Here is a 25,492-nt window from a genome sequence, read left to right on the forward strand (position 1 = left end):
GGCTTCATCAGCCTGCCTGGCGTCTGGTGTCCAGATAAGATGCTAAGGCAGATGCCCAGAGGAAACAACGCCAGGGGTATGAAACCAACACCAACAGACATTTCCACCGGGGGAAGAGAGAAGCGCATTTTGTGAAAAAGTGAGATGTGATTAGATGAATATGCTTCAAAGGGAGGACTTGACCTCATGGGGAAAGTTCCACCTGGACAGTTTTACCTGCTTCTCCAGACAAGGCAGCTGTGCTTTTACTTCTGGCCAGGAACGAATGTGTGGGCGTCAGGAGTCTGTTAACAACGCTGCTCTCCCATGGGCTGAGCTGCAGGCGGCGAGCTAAATGTCACCACATAAGCGAGATGTTAGAGGCATTCTTTTCAGAGTCAAGAGGGCATAATACATCGTACCTATCGCTTCCATACGCTGGGCCTTCACAGGACCAGGCTCTGCAGGGAGGATGGTTGGCCAAGAGTCAGGGCAACAGGACCCCTGTCCAGAGGGAGCAGTTATTCCACCAGGTTGCTTTTCTTCAAGATGTTAAGTTTGTAGCAAGCTCTAAATTAGTTTTACAGATGCAAATTTTGCTAACCACCCTCTTTTACTAGTCAACTAGCAATAAACAAAAAATATCATTTCAGCTATTGTTTTGGTGTGTATCTGTAACTCCAAAGTGGTACTATCTGATGGGCATTGGGATGGGCAGTAGACTGATGGCACACACCTTAGTCAAAAGACTTCCTAAGTACCTAAACCCCAATAGAAGTACTGGCAGGTTAATGAAAGACAAGTTAAATAAAAGACAGAAAGGGGCCCCAATAAATTATGCTAGATCTCCATGAATTGCTACTTGGGCAATGGGAGTATGTGTGTGGGAATCAGATATAATAAAATGAAAGAAGGTTCATGCAAAGTTCTGTATGGGAATCCTTTTGACATTTTCACTTGGCAAGCCAGGTTCTTTCAGGTCCCATTTTGGCAACAATATAAAAAATTTGGCCAAGGACAAGGTTAAAGCTGAAGCAAGATAAAATTAAACAGAAAAGCCGAAATTCAATATAAACATAATCCTAGAGATTGCTAGTGGATGCCTAAGAAGTCTAGAAAACAAATTTAAAATAACACAATGATGTATGGTCCCAAATTATATTGGAGCTTAGCAAGGCCACAGTAGGGAAATGTATGGCAATTGTAAATTAATTACTTTGCTTATATGGTTAGTTTCCAGTGATGGCTCATGAAAAGATAGAAGCTATTTTCCAAAAATATCAGTAAAGCTTGCAAAATTCTACAAATATCACTGAAGTGATTACATATCTTTATTTTAGAACACATTCCTGTCATTTTAAAAGTTTTGTTTGTATTTTTGTTTGTTTAAGACGGGGTCTTGCCATGTTGCTCAGGCTGATTTTGAACTCCTGGGCTCAAGCAATCCTTCCTCAGCCTCCCAAGTAGCTGGGTTTACAGGTGCATGCCACTGTGACTGGATTAAAAGTCTTTAAAACTGTCTACACCTGAAAAGGCTGCTTCTGTTCCACTCCACAAACAGAAGGTGCAAGTCTTCTTTGCCTCTGGAGCAGTGTTCTATATAACTATTTTATATATATCATATTTTAAGTGAATGGCATTTAAATGCTAGGAAATTAGTTTTAGTTAATAAAAGCCATATACTGCTAAACATTGTCTTAAAAATAGTTGCTTCTATTTGGAATGAAGTATCAACTTCCAGTAAGTACCTTAACTATGTGACTAATTTAAAAAAGTAGCTATTTTCATCAGGCTCTGGTGAATTTAAGAATTAGTGAATTGTTTGTTAGAGTTTATTAGAAAAGTCTTCATGGTTAAATTAAATATTATCTGACATTAAGACATTAATTAAAAAGATGTCATAAAAACTACTGCAATAGTTACAATTAGAAAGTGCCACGGGCTAAGTACTATCATAAGCTATGTGCAGCAGTGTGAGTGTGTGTAACAACAGAATAGAATACAATCTAAAATTAGAATACATGTACGGGGTAAAATCAATAGGGAAAAGGTGATTAAGATTAACTGAAAATCTTCAACAGAACTATTTTCAAGAGATGAGAAAGGGAAGAAAGTTAAACTCTTCCTTTTCTTAGAAAAACTGTAGGATGACTGTGGCTTACAACTGCAGAGATGGGTTGTCATGGAAAAGATAAGTCTCCTTTCTCCATTAAGAAGTTCAGTTACTTTATTTCCATGAGTCTGAAGGCATCGACCAAAAAATTTATCTCAAATGATTAAAAACCCATTGTAACCTGTGTGTAAGGCAAATCCAGAGAGATCTGTTTTATATCTCCTGATACTCTGAACTAAACATATTGTTAGGAGAAACACATTTCCACTTCCACCACATTCATAACTATGCCTTGACCAAGATGGAGATAGAGCATCCGTAAGATAACTTTTTAGTAAAGGTCAATAAAGGAGAGTTGGTATATTGTTGTTGTTGTTGTTTTTGGTTTGTTTTTTGTTTGTTTTTTTTTCACCTAGAGGGGCCTGATTTTAAGATTACCAAACTGAAGGGAGAGATATTAACTCTCATGGAACAACTCTATGGCATCGATCCTATTTAAGCACTTAAAATTGAGATATTGACAATTTCCATTACAGACCACCCAGATGAAGAGAGGCAAACTCAAAGGCCTCTGGGGGCCATGCAAGTTAACATGAATAAATGATCAGGGATAAACAAACTTTATGGATACCTGCCTTACCACTTCCTCCCATAAGCGTGACATCACTATTCCATTTCAGGTAATAGGTGCCAGGAAGAAATTAGACATATGTTGCCAGGTTCTGATTTTTTCATTATAAGTAGAAAATTGAAATGTTATATGAAGTATTCTATATTTTAAGTGTTGGCAATTAATTCTAATTAAAACAAGAACAAACAACACTGCTCAGGTAAAACAGAACAAGCCTGTGAACAGAATTTAGTTCGAGGTCTACCTCTGAGTCCTATGATGAAGATTCTGGGGAAAAAAATGTATTGATGGATTTTAAGCAAAGAGTAGGCAATTTCATTCTTACTCTTTTCCAACTTCCTAATGTTCTTTCTTGAGAAAAAGTTGGTTAAGCAGATAGCTTAAAGATAATAATATATACTTTTAATGTAAAAATTTCCAGTGGCAACATTCTGTTCCAGCAATTACAGAAACCTTCATAATCAGAGGTTTCCTTTAACCAAAGTAATGTTATCAGTCCATGTAACACTATATTCAGATGTAATAATTAAAATATTTAAAAACTGACAAGGCACAGACACTACACTAATGACTGGCTTCCCTTGGCTTTGGAGGGCCTGGGGAAGCACATCTTGGAAAAGTGATATGGAAACATTTCAGTATTTCTAATAACTAGTAGAGCTGTTTGGATACATTCCAGCAGAACATGAGCCCTGATGGTATCAGAGCCTCAATTTAATTTCAGCTTTAAGGCCTATGCCTTAGGACTGAGAAAGCTCAAACAATCTAATAATGATGTATATACCTGCTTGACATATTTGTCTATAAGGTCCTCCAATTTAACAATCTGGTAAGAATGCTTTCTAATGAGATAATAAAGTATAACTAACTTTTAAAAATAGCAGGAAAGAACAAATGGAATTACTTACATTTCTTTTATTTATTTTTAATTACTTTCTTTTTGAGACAGGATCTCACTCTATTGCCCAGGCTGGAGTACAGTGGTACAATCATAGCTCAGCACAGTCTTGACCTCCCAAGGCTAAGGTGATCCCCCTGCCCTCAGCCCCCTGAGTAACTGGGACTACAGGTGCACACCATCACGCTTGGCTAATTTTTGTATTTTTAGTAGAGATGGGGTTTCACCATGGTGCCCAGGCTGGTCTCAAACTCCTGGGGCTCAAGTGATTCACCTGCCTTGGCCTCCCAAAGTGCTGGAATTACAGGTGTGAGCCACTGCGCCTGGCCTTAAATTTCTAAATTAGAGAAATTTAAATTCAGAAGAAGTTTTAAAATTCTCACTATAATAAAAGGCCTAAGCCTTTCAGGGTTCTACTGAGGGCTTTGCTTAAGTTAAAAAGAAAAAAATTCCTTCCTAGACAATATATGGGAACCCCTTCAGGCTGACCTGGCCTGTTAGACCAGGAACTGATTGACAGTTCTTTGGTAAGGAGGCAGAGAAGCAGAACTCTCAAATCTAGCGTTCTCCCTCTTGTCCTATTATTTCTGCTTAGTATTCGATTTTCTGGGCCTCTACCATGATTCACAGGGCAGTTTTCTGGCCCCACCTATGAACTAGTTATTGAACTTCCCTTAACCCTGATGTCCTAATTCTCTACTCCTTACCACTTCTAACCTTACACACACACACACACACACACACACAGAATGCATGGAGTCAGAGTCAATCTAAGAAAGGACATCCATGAAGGTGAGAACTGAAGATACAGTGTGGCAGTCACACGGGTGAGGAGTCGCCCTTCTGCAACAATTAGCCTGTAGGACATTAAAGACAGGCTCGCAACCTCTTAGAGACTCTATCACCCCAACTAGAGTAGGTGATCTATCCAGTAGATCCTTCTCAGTTCAAGATTCTACTGCCTTAAGAAGGTCTATCGTGCAGAGAGTCTAGAACACATCTTTCTAATTGATACAGACAATTCAATGTCATTCTACAGCATGGACAGGATATTGTCAAGTTTGTTGTCCAGCTTCCTACTCCCACCCTTACCCTAATTTCAGCTATGGGATTGTAGAAGATAATAAAGTTTTAAAGAAGTGTAAAATACTAATTGTAGTTTGTCTCAGATCCAGGTTCACATAAGTATGAAATTAAAGTGCTAAGTGACCAACTGCAAAGAAAAATGAATAGACAACTGTAAGAATAACATTCACATGCTGTATTTTGTCTTATATTTAGGGAATAGGTTTGAAAATAAAGGATATTTATGAAAGAAATTTAAATTCATAATATTTATGAAAGGCCCCTAATTTGACTACAATATTGACTACAAGTCTAATATTGATGGTTTAGGCAAATTAGGTTAAAAAAAAAAGAAATAGTTTTGGCTAAAAGACAAGAATGGAAAGTTGTTCAAACATTTACTATTTTAAGAGATTAGTTATAAAATAACGCCAACAGTCATAGAATATTGTACATTACAATGACACCATAACTTTTATACAATACAAAATATATAAATATACATACACACATACAGAACATGCACACATTACATTTTTTAAAGATTATAAACACTGAAACTTTCCCAGTCAGTTTCTTAATAAAGTACTCAAAGTAACCACAATTTTTTACTTTTAAAGAGTATGGGCTTCATATTGCACAATAATTCTTTGGTTTTATTTAAAATCATCTTAGTTATGTAAAAACAAGCAGCTTATCTTAAAAGCTTGATTTTTTTCATTCTATGATATATGTAAAACAAAACTTTCGCTTTATAAATAACTCAACATTCATGTACTGTAAATCCATGGGATGAATAAAACTCAAAATTCAAACAAGATGTTAATAAAGGACTATGAATATTAAATGTTTCAGGAGGCTGTAATTATGATGATTTCTTGAAGTTAGGCCAGATCCCTCAAGAGTTAATGAATGGACACCAAAAAACCAACAGCACACATAAGAAATGCAGTAAGAAATAATTTGGTTAAATGAGAAGTAAATTGGCAAAATAAAATCTACCAATATGAATCATTTAAAAAGTTTTTAAAGAAAATCAGAGCCTGGAATTCCCAAAGTACAGATAGATGAAAAGCCAAAGACAGTATGATTGAAGTAAAAGAAATGTTCATAACAAAGATTATTTGCATGTTGGTGGATAAGTGGGTGATTTCTGGAGCTGTAAACTCATTTACTAAAAAGTTGAGAGAAGCACCGCTTTCGTCACTGCTAATGCAATCACTCAGCCAAGTTCTAAAATGAGAAATGTTCTTGTCGCAAGGAAAATGCTGCTCAGCCGTTTATTGCTTTTTTACTCTGAAGTTTTTTTCTTCCTATTTAAGAAACGTAGGGAAAGCAACTTCAGATGCTTATTTTTATCTGTAAACATCCAGAAAAAAAAGCATTAAGTAAATAACAGACACTTTTTCGTTTTCCTTTGGACTGTACCTCTATCTGGAGAATTTAGTAAAGTTGCAGATGAAGAGGAGAGCCGCTTGCTAATGACGGGATCAACATATTTCGAAAGATTCATGGTGGAAACTGACCGCCTGTCTGGATCTAAAACAAATGGAGATAATGCTAATTGACAGCCAACATGCAGGATTGCAATTTCCTAGTTCACTGATGGAAGGAAAAACTAGGATTGGATGCTTTCTGCTCTATTTCTAGATCTGTCATAATAACACAGTTTTCTAAGTGGACATTTTAAAGGTAACTTAAAGGCTTAGAAATAAAATTCATTTCTCTTAAAGGATAAAATAAATATTTATTTCACTAGCTTGTCAGCCATGGAAATTCAAGGATACAAGTGGACGAAGACAAAAGGAAGGCCAGTGAAGGGCTTCTAAAATAGTGGAGGCACACTATGAAGCAAAAGAGGACCATAAAAGCGAATGCCTTTGAAATCTCCAAAAGAAGGAACAATGGAGTGGTAACATGCTGGTAACACAGAACGCAAACACTAGGATAAAAAGAACACCAGGTTCTGTGTAACTGCTGATAACTTTGCTTACAGAGTCATTTTACCCAGGGCATTAAAGTTCATTATAGAAGAAGCGTTGTTGTTGTTGTTCAAAAAAAAGAAAAGAAAAAGAAAAAGAAACATTCTAAGTGTGGAAAGGATTTTTAAGAAACGTTCCTTTATTTTTATTTTTTTTTTTGAGATGGAGTCTCGCTCTGTCGCCCAGGCTGGAGTGCAGTGGCGCAATCTCAGCTCACTGCAAGCTCCGCCTCCCGGGTTCACGCCATTCTCCTGCCTCAGCCTCTCTGTGTAGCTGGGACTACAGGCGCCCGCCACCACGCCCGGCTAATTTTTTTTTTTTTTTGTATCTTTAGTAGAGACGGGGTTTCACCGTGGTCTCGATCTCCTGACCTCGTGATCCACCCGCCTCGGCCTCCCAAAGTGCTAGGATTACAAGCGTGAGCCACCGCACCCGGCCAGAAACCTTCCTTTATTAAAATCTACTAAGAACCACACCTCTGTGCTTATGAGTTAGTGTGGCTACAAATGTAGAATCAGCACACACATTCATGAACAATAGTATTGTTTATCCTATAGTCGAGTAATTTTAAAATTTCCTTTTTTTTTTTGGGGGGAGACAGGGTATTGCTCTGTCGGCCAGGCTGGCATGATCATAGCTCACTGCAGCCTCGATCTCCTGGGCTCAAGCGATCCTCCCACCTCAGCCTCCCAAGTAGCTAAGACTCTAGGCAGGAATCACTACGCCCAGCTAATATTTTAATTTTTTTGTAGAGATGGGGGTCTCATTATGTTGCCCAGGCTGGTCTCAAATTCCTGGCCTCAAGTGATCCTTCCACCTTGACTTCCCAAAGTGTTGGGATTACAGGCATGAGCCACTGTGCCTGGCATAATTTTAGAATTCTTAAGTTCAAATCAGAAGGGAAATAAGCATATAAAAGGCAAGAATTAGCAGCCTGCTGTTGGTATAGTGGACCCAGGTTATAATCATGCTCATTAGGATAAATGGTGTTCCTCAAATAACACTGCATGTAATGAAAGTCTAAAAACTCTTATTCCTTATTTATCCAGGAGGCAGGTGAATGTTCTGATCTATAGTAGCCAAAGTGAAAGGGGTTTTTGCTGTATTTTGTTTTATTTTTCTGTTGTTACTTGCTTCTAAAACTAAAACAAAAATATTCCTTGTGGGAGATGCTTCCAAAACTCAGTACCCGTTGGTCTAACTAACCTTGGCAGTAAGAAAAAATTGCTGCAAACTTTTCCCCGTGTATTTTTGACTACTATTTATAGTACATTGGTAATAAGCAAGTCTTTGATTAACATCAGACATTTCTATCTTCAGCTGGGATTCATTTTAATGGTTGAAGCAATTTTATTATTTAAAAAAACCACTTCTGTGCCTCACATTTACACTTAGCTGATGGACTCTTAGGGCAATCCAAACATAAAGAAAGGATTTAGGGTCAAACATCAAAAGGAACATCCTAGTGATGACATGTGAGGTACAGGGTAGGAAGAGGAATACGAAAGTCATTTCCAGGTGATTTTATAGCAGTACATTTTCTGATATTGCTTTATATGTTACACTTTAGTTGGGGGAAAATTGTGTCCACATACAGGCCTATCCTCAGGCAGATTCTCAACAAGTTATTAAAAACATTTAATTCTGCTTCAGAGTAAGCGGAAAAAATGAGCTACAGTGGATCCTCCCATCCTAAAAAGTATCATTAGTAGTAAAGCATCTAAATCTGCCATAAATTGTTAAAATTATGGAGGCACACCATGAATTTGTTTATTACTTAATATATAAGACAGTTTTTATTCTTTTTCTCACTGAACAAAACAAACACACAAAAGAATAAGTTTTGAATGTATCAAGTTTTTTTTTTTTTTTTTTTTTTTTTTGAGGCGGAGTCTTGCTCTGCCGCCCAGGCTGGAGTGCAGTGGCGCGATCTCGGCTCACTGCAAGCTCCGCCTCCCGGGTTCACGCCATTCTCCTGCCTCAGCCTCTCCGAGTAGCTGGGACTACAGGCGCCTGCCACCACGCCCGGCTGATTTTTTTTTATATTTTTAGTAGAGACAGGGTTTCACCGTGGTCTCGATCTCCTGACCTCGTGATCCGCCCGCCTCGGCCTCCCAAAGTGCTGGGATTACAAGCGTGAGCCACCGCGCCCGGCCAAGTTTTTGTTTTGTTTTTGAGACAGTCTCATTCTGTCAGCCAGGCTGGAGTGCAGTGGCACAATCTCAGCTCACTGCAACCTCTGTCTCCTGGGCTCAAGCAATTCTCCTGCCTCAGCCTCATGAATAGCTGGGATTACAGGCGTGTGCCATCATGGCCGGCTAATTTTTGTATTTTTAGTAGAGATAGGATTTCACCATGTTGACCAGGCTGGTCTCAAACTCCTGACCTTAGGTAATCCACCTGCCTCAGCCTCCCAAAGTGCTGGGATTACAGGTGTGAGCCACTGCGCCCTGCTGATCGTATCAAGTTTTACAGACCAGTGCTAGTCGATGGCCAGCAGCTGGCCAAGACAGGAATTTTAATGTAGACAGTTTCTATGATGTGTTTGTTGGTCAGCAAACCATGATAGAGTACCCATCATAGATCAGGTATTGTTGTGAAGTAAAGGGTATTCAAAATGAATAAGACCTGGTTGCTGTTCTCAGGATCATAGCAGATCATTTTCTGGTCTTTGAGAACTTGGCAAATCCCATTTATTTTCTGGCAAACTTCTCTGTTCCAGTATAGGAACAATTTATTATAATTCACAACCCATATTAAAATGAATTTTACCCAACAGCTTGCGAATGCAACACTGGTTTCTCTTGTTTTGAGTGGCAGAAATAAATGTCATATATTAAGCTTTGAGTGTGGAGGCAAAAAATTAAGCTAAGCAGCTTAACATCTCCTCAAAATTGTCTGATGATCTAACAGTATATATCTGCCATATACATGTAAAGTAGGAAGTCACGTAAAACAAAAATATGATTATAAAAATATATACCCTGCCAGGTTTACTGTATGAAAGGTATATAAAAAATATCCCATCAACAAAATCTCATATGTAAATGATCTGTATAACAGATTTAATATGTACCCCACCAACTACTGCTGGGTCATGAACAACCAAGAAAACAGAAGTGCTTTCATATTTGGTTCACTGTCATAAGAAAGTAAGTTGGGGTGATATTCTTTAGACTTAAAAAAATTTTTAATTTTTTAACTTACATTTTTGAATCAGGTTCTCACTCTGTCTTCTAGGCTGGAGTGCAAAGGCATACTCTTAGCTCACTGTATCCTCAAATTCCTGGCCTCAAGTGATCCTCCTGCCTCAGCCTCCTAAGAGGTGGGATTACAGGAACATGCCACCATGCCTAATTTTTTAAAAGAATTTTTTATAGAAATGAGGTCTGTGTTGCCCAGGCTGGTCTTGAACTCCTGGCCTCAAGGGATCCTCCTGCCTTGGCCTCTAAAAGCACTAGGATTACAGGCGTGAGGTACTGCACCTGATCCTAGATTTTTTTTTTTAATAAAGCAGTTATAAAAGATCTATAAAATGTTAACAATGAAAGAGAACAGAATAAACAAACAAAAAGAGGTCCACAGTTATTTAGCTTAAAACTAAAAGTGGCAAAAGCAGTAATGATTGAGGGGGAAAAAAGCTAAACTGGATGTACTTTGATCCCAGGTAATTTTTTTAGCTAAAAAACATTTTTTAAAGGTTTAATCCTGATATTGAAAAAAGAAATAAAAAACATAAATAGAAAACCAAAATGATTGTTTAAAGGGAAAGCAAACATTCCACGTGTAATTACTTTATTTCAACACCTTTAAGTCACCTGAGTCATATTATCACACTTAAGAAACACTGTGCCAATCCCAGATCTACGTCTATGCACTAGAGTATTAAGCATGCGTGATGACTAAGGTGGTGATGCTTCAGCTATCGATGCATTGGCCCTAGGTCCGAGGTGCTAGCCACAGGTCAGGCAATTGGCAATCACAGGGATGTCTGTACCAGCTTTTCTAGTACCACCAAAAGTTATGAAGTGGTGGTCCAGGCCTGCTAAATCGAGAGAGGAGAATGATGATTCAACAAAACCACCTGGAGACAGAATGTAAAACAATGATTTTTCAAAGTAAATTTAAAAAAAAAGGTTATCATATTCACACAAATAAAAAAAATTAAAACTGACACACTATGTAAAATTCCAGGGGTATTGAATTTACAGTACAAAAATAAAGCCTTTCAGTAAATCCAAATTTCAATATGATTTTATGTCCATTCAGAAAGGAGGAAATAGCTTAGCCATTTACTATTTCTAGCTCAATAAACCTATACATTTTCTTACAGAGCATTAGTGTTGCATATACTTGAGGGTCAGAATACATAAGCTCATAGTATTGATTCTGGTCAGTCAATATAACTATAATCCTTCCAGAGAAAAAGATAAAACTAGTTAACTTATTCCATAATCCTGAAACCCTAATGCAATTAGAAGACTAAAATAATGTAGTGTTGAAGCTAGCATGTTTATTTAGAAAACACTACATAGATTTCTCCCTTTAAGGAATTTTGTAACATGAGAAAATTAGCCTGTGTTAAGGGAAAGAGACCCTTACTTCTTATCTCCATCACCCTCTTATCCTCAAATAGTGAAAGATTCATTTAATTGTTGTTTAATTATTTCAGCAGGATTTTTGTTTCGCATAGATTTAGAAGAAAGAAGGAAACACACTGTTACTTTCAGGAAAATAGAGACTAATTTTGAAAGTGGTCACTGTTTACCTGCACTGTGGATGCTAGGGCTCCCATGGAGAGAGCCTCCCCACGACCAACAGTTGCGCTTCTGTTTTGGCTTCTGGCTCCTTTCCATTGTGCGCCGTACCACAGCTTCATGGCGTTCCTTAAATGGAATAGAAGAGCTGAGGATTAGATTCCAGCTGGTTGTTTGAAGCTTCTTCAATTTAAGGCAGAATGGAGTGAGGAGTACTACTTCAATTCCCACTCTACTATTCTTGATCTCTAGTTGAACTTCTATACCATAAGGTGAGACTAGTGTCAATCTGGGAGGGTCACTTTAGTCATTAGGTCCCAGTTCATAAAGCCCTTGGTGAACAATCGGCATTCAAATAAACGACGCCTACTACTAGGGTGTGATGCTTTCATGAACACACGTAAGCATGGTAGTGCAGGTCTTAGCTTCAACTGATGCTTAACACATATGATACCATATTTAAAAAACAGTTCAGAATCTGAGAACATGGGTAACCCTGACCCCATGACTTATTGAGTTGTATGACCTTGTGTAACTTACCCACTCTGAGTCTAAATTTCTATTTTTATACAAACTGACATATAATGCATGCTAAAGGATTGAGTAAGGGTTAAATGAGATAATCTATGTGTAAATGTTTGCAAATGGTAAAGACTACAGAAACTCAATTACTTGGAGTGGTCTTAATACTCAGTACAGATGAATTGCACTTCAATAAGTTATAGGTCTGGACCAGAGAAATGGGCTTTTAAAGTTTCTGTGGCAATAATAATCAGCCCATTCACCACCTCTCACACCCTGAACTCCCTAGAAACTATAGCCATCTGTAAAGCTGATCACTCTGAAACCATTTTGCTTTGCACCCTGCACCTGATTGCAAAGTTTCACACAAAGTTTGCTGCATGTCTGAACTAGAGGAGCCACTCATATTCTTCCCGGGGGCGGCTCACTTTGTCCTCCTCAAGTCTCTGCCTCCGCTTCTCCTCCACGGCAGCCCTCCTCCGCTCCTCCTTCTGCCTCTGCTCCTCCAACCTCTTCTTCCGCTCTTCCAGGTGCTTCTCGTAGTGCTGCCTGGCTCGCTCTTCTCTTTCTAACCACACTATTTCTCTTGCAGCTTTGGGGAGGGTAAAAAAAAAAAAAGAGGGAAATCAAATACAGGCAGGTTGCAAACTTGAATAGTTAGGGCTGTATTGAGTGGTCTACAATGAACAAATACGGGTTCTTTGGTTTTGTATTAACCAAGCATGGCCTTTGCTTCCCTAAAATTTCCAAGAAAAATGTATTACTGTTAATTTTTAGCATAATTTAATATGTTAACAATGAGATTGAAGATGTACTGAATTCCACTCTTTGGGAATGCAAGCAGCCCTCTAGTTTGTATGTAGAATAAGGCATTAACCACATGCTCTAGTCTCAATCCTGAAAATCAATAGTACCATCTGTCTCTCTTTTTTATTATAAAACAATGTGATATCCTCCAGTCTATGACTACATTTTTTCCAACATGGCATTGGTTCTGAGTATTAAAAGGATTTGGGAGAAAATAATTAGTTGATGAAAGATATCTGAAGTGCCTTACAGGTCTATCACATTGAGTCAGCTCAGGGATGGAAAGCACCGAACAAGCAGGTGGCCTTGTGTCTGAGGAGCTCACAATCTAGTTAGGTAAGACTTAACCATATCAAAAACTGGATGAAAAATACAATCCAAAATTATCGTTCAACAATAGGATGCATTTTTTCTTCTTTATATAATACAGGTTCTTTCCTCATTTTAGGAAAAGATGTGCCCCCTCAAAGCTATTTCAATATGCTGCTTCCTTCAGCGGTAATAGCTAAAAATATCTATGAGTTATTAATACTGTAGGCAAAAGGAAAAAACTCAAACAACATTTAAAGTGTAAATCTTGAGACACTACATGGCATAGAAATTAAAATGTTACTTTTTAAAAGAAAAAACAGGCCAGGTGCAGTGGCTCATGCCTGTAATCCCAGCACTTTGGGAGGCTGAGGGGGGCAGATCACTGGCGGTCAGGAGTTCGAGACCAGTCTGGCCAACATAGTGAAACCCCATCTCTACTAAAAATATAAAAATTACGAGGGTGTGGTGGCATGTGCCTGTAGTCCCAGGTACTCGGGAGGCTGACGTGCGAGAATCACTTGAACCTGGGAGGCAGATGTTGCAGCAAGCCGAGATTGCGCCACTGCACTCCAGCCTTGGACGACAGAGTGAGACTCTGTCTCAAAAAAATAAATAAGAGAAAATACATAAATTTAGAATATTTTGGTTTCCTCTAAATGTTTAATATTAAAGAATGAATTTCTGATACCATTAAATCTTTCCAAAGTTAGTCATTTGAGGACGAAATCTACTGAAAGTGATCGGCACTGACTTTATTTTAGGTGAAGAAAAGGACAAGGACAAATTCAAGGTGAGTTTGTTCTCCCGGCATCATTCAGGGTGGTTTGTGGAGTGAACTGGGACTGGTTCTCCAAGCAGCTAGGCCACTAACTGGCGCTGAGATCTCAGACATGTCCATTTGGATTTTAGCTTTCTTTTGCTTAAAGTGAGGACACTGGTCTTCAAGGTTCCTACCAATTTTCAAAGCTCATTGTTCTAAGGAAATTCTCAAGCTCAAGTTAAAAACTCACTTCAATAAAAGGCATATAGTATACACAATAAGTATTTACTGAACGACTGAAAAAATAAATACCACTGTGAGAACACACCTTAAAAGTTAACAGAAGTAGAACATAATTCTGATACTTTCTTAAGATGCACTTACTTTGCTCACACACACTCGTGCACATAATACCTTTTGGATTTTCTACATGGGAATACCTTACTGGAAGGCTTTTAATGATATTAAACATTTTAAATCACTTAAAAAGGTGGATAAATTTTGACAGTGATAGCTTTTGTCAAAGCTTAAACAACACAAAATAATAAACGGTAAAACAACTGTCTTCCTCTAACCTGAGATCCTGTTATATTCCACCTCCAACTTTTTGACAATGTACACCATGCACCTTGTACCAAAGTACACTTACTGCTCTGCATCTTGCTCTTTTTGAGGCAGGGTCTCACTCTGTTGCCCAGGCTGGAGTGTAGTGGCACAATCATGGCTCACTGCAGCTTTGACCTCCCAGGCTCAGGTGATCCTCCCATCTCAGCCACCTGGGTAGCTGGGACTACAGGTGTGCACCACTATGCCCAGCTAATTTTTTGTATTTTTAGTAGAGATGGGATTTTGCCATATTGCCCAGGCTGGTCTTGACCTCCTCAGCTCAAGGGATCCACCTGCCTTGGCCTCCCGAAGTTCTGGGATTACAGGCAGGAGCCACCGCACCCAGACTGCATCTTGCTTTTTTTTTTTTTTTTCCACTTAAAATATATCTTAGAGACTTTTCTATATCAACACATGAAACATGAATCTAACAATCTTTTTAATGGCTATATAGTATTTTATTGTCTATATACTATACCTTATTTTATATAACCAGTTACCTACTGAGTGATAGGTTATCTATTTCCAGTATTTTAAGAATTCAGACCCTGAGCAGTATCAATGTGCTGTCGTAAATCTCTATGTAGATGTGTGAGCATGTCCATGTAGAATAGCTGAATCAAAGGGAACATACATTTAAAATTTTGATAGATACTGTCATACTGTCCTCTGTGGAGGTCATATCAATTTATATACCCACCAACAGTGTATGATGGTCATAGGCAGAAGAATCAGATGTGTACCTTGAGATATTCAGTATGATAAATCTATTTTTTAACTTTTAGCCTTCAAACTACATAGACTTTGAGTTTTATATCCCATTTTGAGGGAAATTTCAAATTCTTTGAGGACATTTATGAACATAATATTTTCCTCTCCTATAAGAGATCCAGAAGCCAACAAGAGAAAATAAGAAATAAAGATGTTTATAAAATATTAAGAATATATTTAAAAGCTGGTAAGATAAATTTGTAAAATAAGAGTTAATTCACAAATCAATTTTTCTTAAATAATGTTTTCATCAGGCTTTCTGGCTTATTAATACATGGCTCTATTTCTTCACTAAATTTAAACTCCTCTGATTTCTACAGTCCTATTTTGGCTTTAATATCCTTATTTGGCCTTCCTCCCCACTGCTCTCCAAAATAGCCTCTGCATTCTAATTAGATCCCATCTCCTTAATGCACCTCCCCTCAAGCCATGCTTCTCCCAGATCTTTGCCTCTGTTATTGTCCTGTTGGGAAAGCTGTCATCATTTTTTATCCAAGCAGATCCATCTTTTAAGAAGGCATACTCATAATTGTAATATATGTCAGAATTACTGTTGGAACTGTGTAGGGGGAAGGGGAAAGTGTCTAGTTCAAACGCAGATTCCAGAGCTCCACCTCTCATATTTAGAGGTGCTAATTCTAGGATGAGGCCCAGTAATTTGATTTTGGATAAATCTCGCAGGTAGTTGAGACAAGTGACCCATGGATGGCATTTGGAGAAACGCTGTACTCTAAGGTCTTCCGCAGAAGTGTCATCTCTTCCAGAGCTCACTGCTGATCTTGTGACATCTACCACAAACTTTAGCATTTCTCTTTTTCTATCTACGTATCTGTGTATTTATTTTAGAGCCAGGGTCTTGCTCTGTCACCTGGGCTGGAGTGCAGTGGTGTCATCACAGCTCATTGCAACCTCAAACTCCTGAGCTCAAGCAATCCTCCTGCCTCAGCCTCCTAACGGGGACTACAGGTGCATGCTACCACATTCAGCAAAATTTTTTTTTCTTTTTTGTAGAGATAGGGTCTCACTACATTGACCAGGCTGGTCTCAAACTCCTGGCTTCAAGAGATGCTCCTGTCTCAGCCCCCTGAGTGCTGGGATTACAGGCCTGAGCCACAACACCTGGCCTAGCATTTCTTATGTTCTGATTTCTCTGCAGCAAAGGTAATTTTTTTTTTTTTTTGAGACAGAGTCTCACTCTGTTGCCCAGGCTGGGGTCCAGTAGCGCAATCTTGGCTCACTGCAACCTCTGCCTCCCAGGTTCAAGCAATTCTCCTGCCTCAGCCTCCCGAGTGGCTGGGACTACAGGTGTATGCCACCACACCCGGCTAATTTTTGGTATTTTTAATAGAGATGGGGTTTCACTGTGTTAGCCAAGATGGTCTCGATCTCCTGACCTCGTGATCTGCCCACCTCGGCCTCCCAAAGTGCTAGGATTACAGGCGTGAGCCACTGTGCCTGTCGAGAAAGTACATTTTTTTAAAGAAAACCTTTCCACCTGCAGGTGACTGATTTTTATTGAGCCTCTTTTTAAAGCTTTTTAGTGGCTGTATGGTATTTCATTGTCTATGCACATTATTTTTTATAACCAGTTACCTATTGATAGGTTTAATTTTATTTTTTATGTTTTTTATTGATGTAGAATAACTGTACTATTTACAGGGTACATGTGATATTTTGATACATGCATACAGTATGTAGTAATCAAATCAGGGTATCTAGGATACCTATCACCTCAGACATTTATTACTTCGTGTTGGGAACATTTCAAATCTTCTCTTATAGATATATCATATATATAATAAATTATTGTTAACAGTCATCCTATTGTGCTATTGAATACTAGAATTTATTCCTTCTATCTAGCTGTGTTTTGTACCCATTAACAAACCTCTTTAACCGCCCACCTTTCTATTCCCAGCCCCTGGCAAGCACCACTCAACTCACTACCTCCATGAGATCACTTTTCTTTAGTTCCCACATATGAGTGAGAACATGGAATATTTGTCTTTCTGTGCCTGTCTTACTTCTAACACAGTGACCTGCAGTTTTATCCATGTTGTTGTAGATGACAGTGTTTCATTCTTTTTTATGGTTGAATAATATTCCATTGTATATATATATATATATATATATATATATATATATATATATATCACATTTTCTTTATCCATTCATCCATGGATGGACACTTAGGTTACTTCTATATCTTGGCTATCATGAATAGTCTGTTAGATATTCTGATTTCCTTTCTTTGGGCTATATATCCAGTAGTGGGATTGCTGGGTCATCCTGTAGTTCTATTTTTAGTTTTTTGAGGAGCTTCCATACTGTCTTCCATAGTGGCTACACTAATTTACATTCCTATAGCAGTCTACTGGTGTTCCCCTTTCTCTGCATCTTCATCAGTACCTGTTATTTTTTGTCTTTTTGATAACAGCCATTCTAACTGGGGTGCTATGTCTCATTGTGATTTTGATTTGCATTACCCTGATAATTAGTGATGTTGAGCATTTTTGCAGATGCCTGTTGGTTATTTCTATGTCTTCTTTTGAGAAATGCTATTCAGATCATTTGCCCATTTTTAATTTGGAATTTTTTTTTTTTTTTTTTGCTATTGAGTTCCTTACATATTCTGGTTGTTAATGCTTTGTCGAATAAATAGTTTGCATATATTTTCTCTCATTCTATTCACTGTCTCTTCTGTTGTTTCCTTTGCTGTGCAGAAGGTTTTTGGCTTCATGTAATCCTATTTGTCTGTTTTTGCTTTCGTTGCCTTTGCTTTTGAGGTCTTACCCCAAAACTCTTTGTTCAGACCAATGTCCTGAAGCATTTCCCCAATGCTTTCTTCTAGTAGTTTCATAGTTTCAGGTTACATTGTAGTCTATAATCCATTTTGAGTTGATTTTTGCATATGGTGAGAGATAGGGGTCTAGTATCATTTTTCTGCATATGGATTATCCAGTTTTCCCAGCACCATTTATTGAAGAGACTGTCCTTTCCCCACTGAATGTTCTTGGTACCTTTGTTGAAAATCAGTTGGCTGTAAATACATGCATTTATTTCTGAGTTCTCTATTCTGTTCCATTGGTCTATGTGTCTGCTTTTATGGCAGTACCATGCTGTTTTGGTTATTATAGTTGTGTAACCAGAGCTTAATATTTTGAAGTCAGGTCATGCCATGCCTCCAGCTTTGTTCTTTTTGCTCAGGATTGCTTTGACTATTTGGGGTCTTCTGTGGTTCCATTGGTATTTTGGTAGGAATTGCATTGAATCTGTAGATCACTTTGAGTATGGTCATTTTCACAATATTAATTGTTCCAATTCATGAACATGAGATGTCTTCCACTATTTTGTGACCTTTTCAATTTTTTTCATCAGTGTTTTCAGTTTTCCTTGTAGCAAACTTTTACCTCCTTGGTTACATTTATTCCTAAGTATTTTATTTTATTTTTATAGCTACTTTAAATGGGATTGCTTTCTTGATTTCTTTTTCCACTGGTTTGTCACTGAGTTACAGAAACACTACTGATTTTATGTTAATTTTGTACCTTGCAATTTTACTGAATTAATTTATCCATACTTAGAGATTTTTGGCGAAGCTTTTAGGGGTTTTTATATATAAGACCATGTTGTCTGCAAACAGGGACAATTTTACTCCTCCTTTCCAATTTGGATGGTCTTTATTTCTGTCTCTTGCCTAATTGCTCTGGCTAGAATCTTTTTGTGTGTGCTCTCCATAGTGCCTTTCAGAACTTGAACATATCCAAGGGTCTTAATAATTATTTTATAATTCATTGGGAAATACTTCCTGATTCATTCACCCATAACTGTTTGGTCTTGGGTAAATTGCTTAACCTCCCTATTCCTCAGTTTTGTCAGGTCAAGATGTGGGTAAAAAGAGGATCTTTCTCATAAATTCACCATAAGGATTAACAAAATAATTACACTTAATATGGTTAGAATACTTTTCTGCATATAGTAAACATTCAGTAAATATTAGCTATTGTTGTTTTTGTCGTCATCATCATTATAATTTCAGTTTAGAAAATTAAAGGTAGTTCTTAAGGTTGTGCTATAAATCACAGTAGGGCTAGACATTATTGCAACAATAATTAGTTTTACCCCAAATAATCTTTTAAAGGAAGAATATTTCTTTGTCTATCCAACTTTTATTGAATTCCACTACTACTTTCTACCGGGAAGTGCGATCCTAATGCAGTGCTTTCTTTAAACAGTCACACAGCAAATAGGCAAATTAAACAACACTTGCCATTTGCAGAGCATGCCGGTGAGTGCAGACTTATTGCTAAATATAGGTCATGCAATATTTTAAATGGAAGGATAACAAAGTATTTCGATATTTTAATAAAAATAAAAAGTTAATTTATTCTAAGAGATTTAATACTTTAATACCTGGCCCTTCCACAAAAAGTTTTTTTTTAAAGGGAAAAAAATAAAGTTTAAAAAATAAGTTAGAAGGTGTAAAATCAAGCCTATTAGGATTAAGAATTTCAGAATAGGTTAAAATACTCCTTATGGATAATGTTGAGGTTATGTATTTTCTCATTAAGAAATGATAATTTTGAATACACGAAAAAATTCAGCAACTGTTATTGACTGAATTGTTCCCCGCCCACCTCGCCCCCACCCCCGCCAAGTTCATATGCTGAAGCCCTAACCCCCAAGGTGAATACATTTGAAAACAGGACCTTTAGGAGGTAATTAAGACTAAACGAGGTCATAAAGATGGCACCCTAACCTAACAGATTCAGAGGAAATACTATGTGAGGACAAAGTGGCCCACTGTAAGACAGGAAGAGAGCCCTCACCAGAAGCTGAACTTGATCTTGGATTGCGCAGCCTCCAGAGCTGTGAGAAAATAAATTTCTGTTGTTTAAGCTACCCAGTCTATGGTATTTTGTTATGGCATCCCTAGTAGATGAATACAACGCATTCAGTATTCAAATCATTAACAATCACTTAATTTCATAAAGAGGCAGCTCTGTAAAAGAACAGTATGTCCAAAAAATGAAATGTGATTAATATTAATCTTTACTCTTCTGAAGTCACAATTTATCCCTGGCCTATGGGATCACATTATAAAATGAAATGAAAATGCACTGTAGACCCTGAAATACTGGACACAAACGAGTCAGTCCCATCCCTGAGCTGCTGACACCAAGATATTTTAATGACACTGTAACAATATATCAGTACCACACAAAGGAGAAATCCACTATCAATCTAGACTCCATGTAGAAATACACAGTGATGCTGTATGAAAAGGAATTAAAAATGAAAAGCAGGGTACTGTGGTGGATAGAGGACAGTTTCTGGCTTCATAGGAACTTGGGCCCACCCCCAGTCTTGCCACTTACAAGCTATGTGCCACTGAACAAGTAATGACTTCTGTGGCCTTGTTCCCCCAAGTTACTATGGCACCAACTTCCTGACAGGGCTGCTTTGTGGCTCACAGTAACATATAAAGCACTTAGCATAGTGCCATGTACATTGCAATTATTTACAATAATCAATAATCCCTGTCCAACTGTCACGTAGAGTGATATGGTTTGGCTCTGTGCTCCCACCCAAATCTCATCTTGAATTGTACTCCCATAATTCCCACGTGTTGTGGGAGGTACCCCGTGGGACATAATTTGAATTGTGGGAGTAGTTTCCCCCATATTGTTTTTGTGGGATCTGAAGGTTTTATCAGGAGTTTCCACTTTTTCATCTTCCTCATTTGCTCTTGCCACCACCATGTAAGAAGTGCCTTTCGCCTCCTGCCATGATTTGGAGGCCTCCTCAGCCATGTGGAACTCTAAGTCCAATTAAACCTCTTTTTCTTCCCAGTCTCAGGTATGTCTTTACCAGCAGTGGGAAAATGGACTAATACATAGAGCATGCAGCTAACAGGAAGAAACTCAGGTAGAACAGCGAACTAAGTGCACTCATGGGTTGTGTGTAACACTCCACATGCCCCTGTCATCACATTCAACAATCTAGAGTCCAGCCTGGTCCCTCTGAATAGGCTTACTTCTGTATCAGGGGAGCATATATCTCACTGCTGTATGAGAGAAAAAAAAAGGTGACATTCAGAGACTAGAGAAATATCATCACTTAGCCTCTGAAATATTCAGACCTGTTGTCCCAGTTTCATACTAAGATATAGAAGGATTATGGGTAACACTGGCTACCAGAATAGCCAGTAATATAATGAAGAGTCAGAAAGTGAAAAGTGATGAGAACATCTGAGTTTGGGTCTTGAGTCTGCTACTAATTCTGTGTGATCTTGGGAAAATTAGCCAAACTCTCCTACTTCTACATTAGAAAGAGTATACAAAATGATCTCCAAGATCTCTTCCAACTAACTCCCATGACTTGATTTTTTTGTTTTTACCTATGAGGACATGTGTGGGATTACAATTAGATTCCTTTTCTTTTTCTTTTTTTCTTTTTTTGTGAGACAGGGTCTTGCTCTGTAACTCAGGCTGAAGTACAATGGCATAGTAATGGCTCACTGCAGCTTCGACCTCCCAGTCTCAAGTGATCCTCTGGCCTCAGCTCCTGAGTAGCTGGGACTACAGGCACACGCCACCATGTCTGGCTCGTTTTTTTTTTTTTTTTTTTTTTTTTTTTATTCCTTGTGGAGACAGAGTCTTGCTGTGTTGTCCAGGCTGGCCTCAAACTCCTGGGCTCAAGCAATCCTCCTGCCTTGGCCTCCCAAAGTGCTGGGATTATAGGCATGAGCCACTGTGCCTGGTCCAGTTTCCTTTTGTTTTCATTTTGAATGTTAAAATTTTAACCTTTATGCTTTATCTCAATAATTGTTGTGATTACTTATATTCAAATACATGTCATTTTCATATTATATGCTGACTGAATATATGTGCTGAATAATAATTCTTTTTAAAATGGAATCTAATGGCTTAACCTATGCTCATCAATTTTAGAAGGGAGTTGTAGAATAAAATAATAAGAACATCTAAAGATGGGAAAGTAAAAATATTTTATAGGTCTTAGAGCATTTGTGTAGGAAATACTAATTAGTTTCATTTAATAGTCAAGAAACAGGAATGAAAATGTAATCATTAATAGAATGGAAAAGTTTAGCACACCTTTCAAATTATTAAAGATAATCATGGAATGAATGGTACTTACATCAAACCAACCCCTGCCTCTCTCTACACCACCAGCCCTGTCCCTCCTACAAAAAAGTTTTTTTTTTTTCTTTTTTAAAAAAAGGGAGAAAATAGGCCAGGTGTGGTGGCTCATGCCTGTAATCCCAGCACTTTGGGAGGCTGAGGTGGGCAGATCACGAGGTCAGGAGATCGAGACCATCCTGGGTAACACGGTGAAACCTCGTCTCTACTAAAAATACAAAAAATTAGCCAGGCGTGGTGGTGGGCACCTGTAGTCCTAAGTACTAGGGAGGCTGAGGCAGGAGAATCACTTGAACCTGGGAGGCAGAGGTTGCAGTGAGCCAAGATCACGCTACTGCACTCCAGCCTGGGCAACGGGGCGAGGCTCTGTCTCAAAAAAAAAAAAAAAAAAGAAGAACTGGGGGAAACAACATTTTTTTTTTTAAAGCCAGATGGACTAAAATCCAGCCTATTAAGACTTTTAGAATGGGTTAAAAACAAAAACATCCAGCTATGTTGTTTAAAAGAAACGAAACTAAAACAAAGTGTCAAATAACACTAAAATAATAAGCAAATGGCTATCAGGCAAATGAAAACAAAAATGTAATAACTGTGGGACTACTGCTACCAGAAAAAATAGAGCTGAAGTTCAAATGAGGAAAAAGACTCAAAGAAGTGAAATGATGCTTCCAAGATAATCACACGGTCTAAAAGAAAACAGCTGGGATTTTCATTCAGCTCTGACTCGAAAGCTTGTACTCAGTTACTCTACAATATTGCCTCTATATTCACTTCTGCATGCTTCTAATTTCCACCTGAATTTCTCAGTCAGATCCATCATATAATCTTATTCATTATCTGCACATTCTTCCCTGCTCCAAACTGGAACTTTCTTTGTCTTCTGTATTCTGATAGCAGATTCCTGAGACCAAATGGTCTATAAAGTTAGTCACTTCAAGTCTTCCACAATGTTTCCCTCATGGATGGTGCACCCTAACTCAACACATCCATATAATTGGCCCCATCAATTGTTATATCAGAATGATCTCTCAGCTGGGTGCGGTGGCTCACACCTGTAATCCTAACACTTTGGGAGGCCAAGGTGGGAGGACTGCTTGAGCTCAGGAGTTTGAGACTAGCATGGGCAACATAGCAAGACCCCCATCTTCACAAAAAAGAAAAAAAAATTATCTGGACTTGTTGGCACATGCCTGTAGTCCCAGGTACTTGGGAGGCTGAGGCAGAAGGGTCCCTTCAGCCCAAGAGTTTGAGGATGCAGTGAGCTATGACTGCACCACTGCACTCCATCCTGGGTGACATGTTTATTGAGGCACTATTCACAATAGCAAAGACTTGGAACCAACCCAAATGTCCATCAATGATAGATTGGATTAAGAAAATGTGGCACATATACACCATGGAATACTATGCAGCCATAAAAAATGATGAGTTCATGTCCTTTGTAGGGACATGGATGAAGCTGGAAACCATCATTCTGAGCAAACTATCACAAGGACAGCAAACCAAACACCGCATGTTCTCACTCATAGGTGGGAATTGAACAATGAGAACACTTGGACACAGGATGGGGAACATCACACACCTGGGCCTGTTGTGGGGTGGGGGCAGGGGGAGGGATAGCATTAGGAGATATACCTAATGTAAATGACGAGTTAATGGGTGCAGCACACCAACATGGAACATGTATACATATGTAACAAACTTGAACGTTGTGCACATGTACCCAAGAACTTAAAGTATAATTAAAAAAAGAAACCCTGTCTCTAATGTTAAAAAAAACAGAAAAACACAGAATGATCACTTGAATCTGCTGTAGCCTCTCCAATCTTTTTACCACTACTTTAAACTCTGATTCCTTTCTCATGTCTCATTTCTAGTCTTTAACCACTTCAAATCCATCCTACACATTAGTAGTCTCAGAGATATCTTCCTCAAGAAACAGATTTGAAGTCATTGTCATGCTTGAAAACCTGTTAGTTCTCCTACTGTTCCCTGTCCAACCCCTTGGATTGGCCATAGGAGCATGCATCTTCACACACACCTCCTTCCACCTGGCAAACTTCTGTCTTTCAAGTCCTAGCTCAGAAGCTCCTTCCTCTGAGGAGCCTTTCCTGATGACCACAGCACAGGAGCCCCAGCTGCTAGCTGGATTCAGACTCCCTCATAGCACTTACACTCCAGATGGTAGCTATTCTGCTTTTATGTGTTCATGAATTCTTCCCTATACCCACAATGTCTAGTCTAGCAGATGGTTAAAATATGCTTGAATAAATGAACTAAAGAGTTAAAGGACAGAGTGATCTTGAAGCATAGTGATTCACACTGGGCTTTGGTGACAACTCAAAGCCTTCTCAACTTGTCATTAAAAGCATTCAGTGGGGAGCTGCCTGATAAGAAGTGTGACCTTGGAAGATCCCCACAACACGGTGCTCCTGCACAGAGGGTCCTTCCCATTCTGCCCTGTTCCTGCACACAGTGGTGGGCTAATGGGATTGAGGTGCTAGAATAGTACTTAAATAGGTGGAGATTAAGAGCTTTTCTTATATGTAGGCTGAATGATTTTTGAGATAAGAAAGGACAAAGGATTCCCTATTTAATAAATGGTGCTGGGAAAACTGGCTAGCCATATGTAGAAAGCTGAAACTGGATCCCTTCCTTACACCTTATACAAAAATTAATTCAAGATGGATTAAAGACTTAAATGTTAGACCTAAAACCATAAAAACCCTAGAAGAAAACCTAGGCATTACCATTCAGGACATAGGCATGGGCAAGAACTTCATGTCTAAAACACCAAAAGCAATAGCAACAAAAGCCAAAATTGACAAATGGGATCTAATTAAACTAAAGAGCTTCTGCACAGCAAAAGAAACTACCATCAGAGTGAACAGGCAACCTACAGAATGGGAGAAAATTTTGGCAACCTACTCATCTGACAAAGGGCTAATATCCAGAATCTACAATGAACTCAAACAAATTTACAAGAAAAAAACAAATAACCCAATCAAAAAGTGGGCAAAGGACATGAACAGACACTTCTCAAAAGAAGACATTTATGCAGCCAAAAAACACATGAAAAAATGCTCATCATCACTGGCCATCAGAGAAATGCAAATCAAAACCACA

At 38.4% G+C, this 25,492-nt stretch overlaps 1 protein-coding gene across 6 annotated transcripts in view; it reads right to left on the minus strand.

Moving 5' to 3' along the window:
* The window catches only part of MAP7 (microtubule associated protein 7), a 212,207-nt gene that overhangs the window by 35,812 nt on the left and 150,903 nt on the right, over nt 1–25,492 (minus strand). For all 6 annotated transcript variants that reach the window (XM_032159912.2, XM_032159903.2, XM_032159860.2 and 3 more), the window contains exons 4-7: nt 12,376–12,539; nt 11,437–11,554; nt 6,115–6,225; nt 217–330 (exon numbers count right to left, since the gene is read on the minus strand). In XM_032159912.2, coding sequence (XP_032015803.1) covers nt 217–330; nt 6,115–6,225; nt 11,437–11,554; nt 12,376–12,539 — 507 coding nt within the window. The remainder of the gene's footprint in view (nt 1–216; nt 331–6,114; nt 6,226–11,436; nt 11,555–12,375; nt 12,540–25,492) is intronic.

The sequence above is a fragment of the Hylobates moloch genome, unplaced genomic scaffold, assembly GCF_009828535.3.
Source record: "Hylobates moloch isolate HMO894 unplaced genomic scaffold, HMol_V3 SCAFFOLD_2, whole genome shotgun sequence".
In the NCBI taxonomy this organism is placed as follows: domain Eukaryota; kingdom Metazoa; phylum Chordata; class Mammalia; order Primates; family Hylobatidae; genus Hylobates; species Hylobates moloch.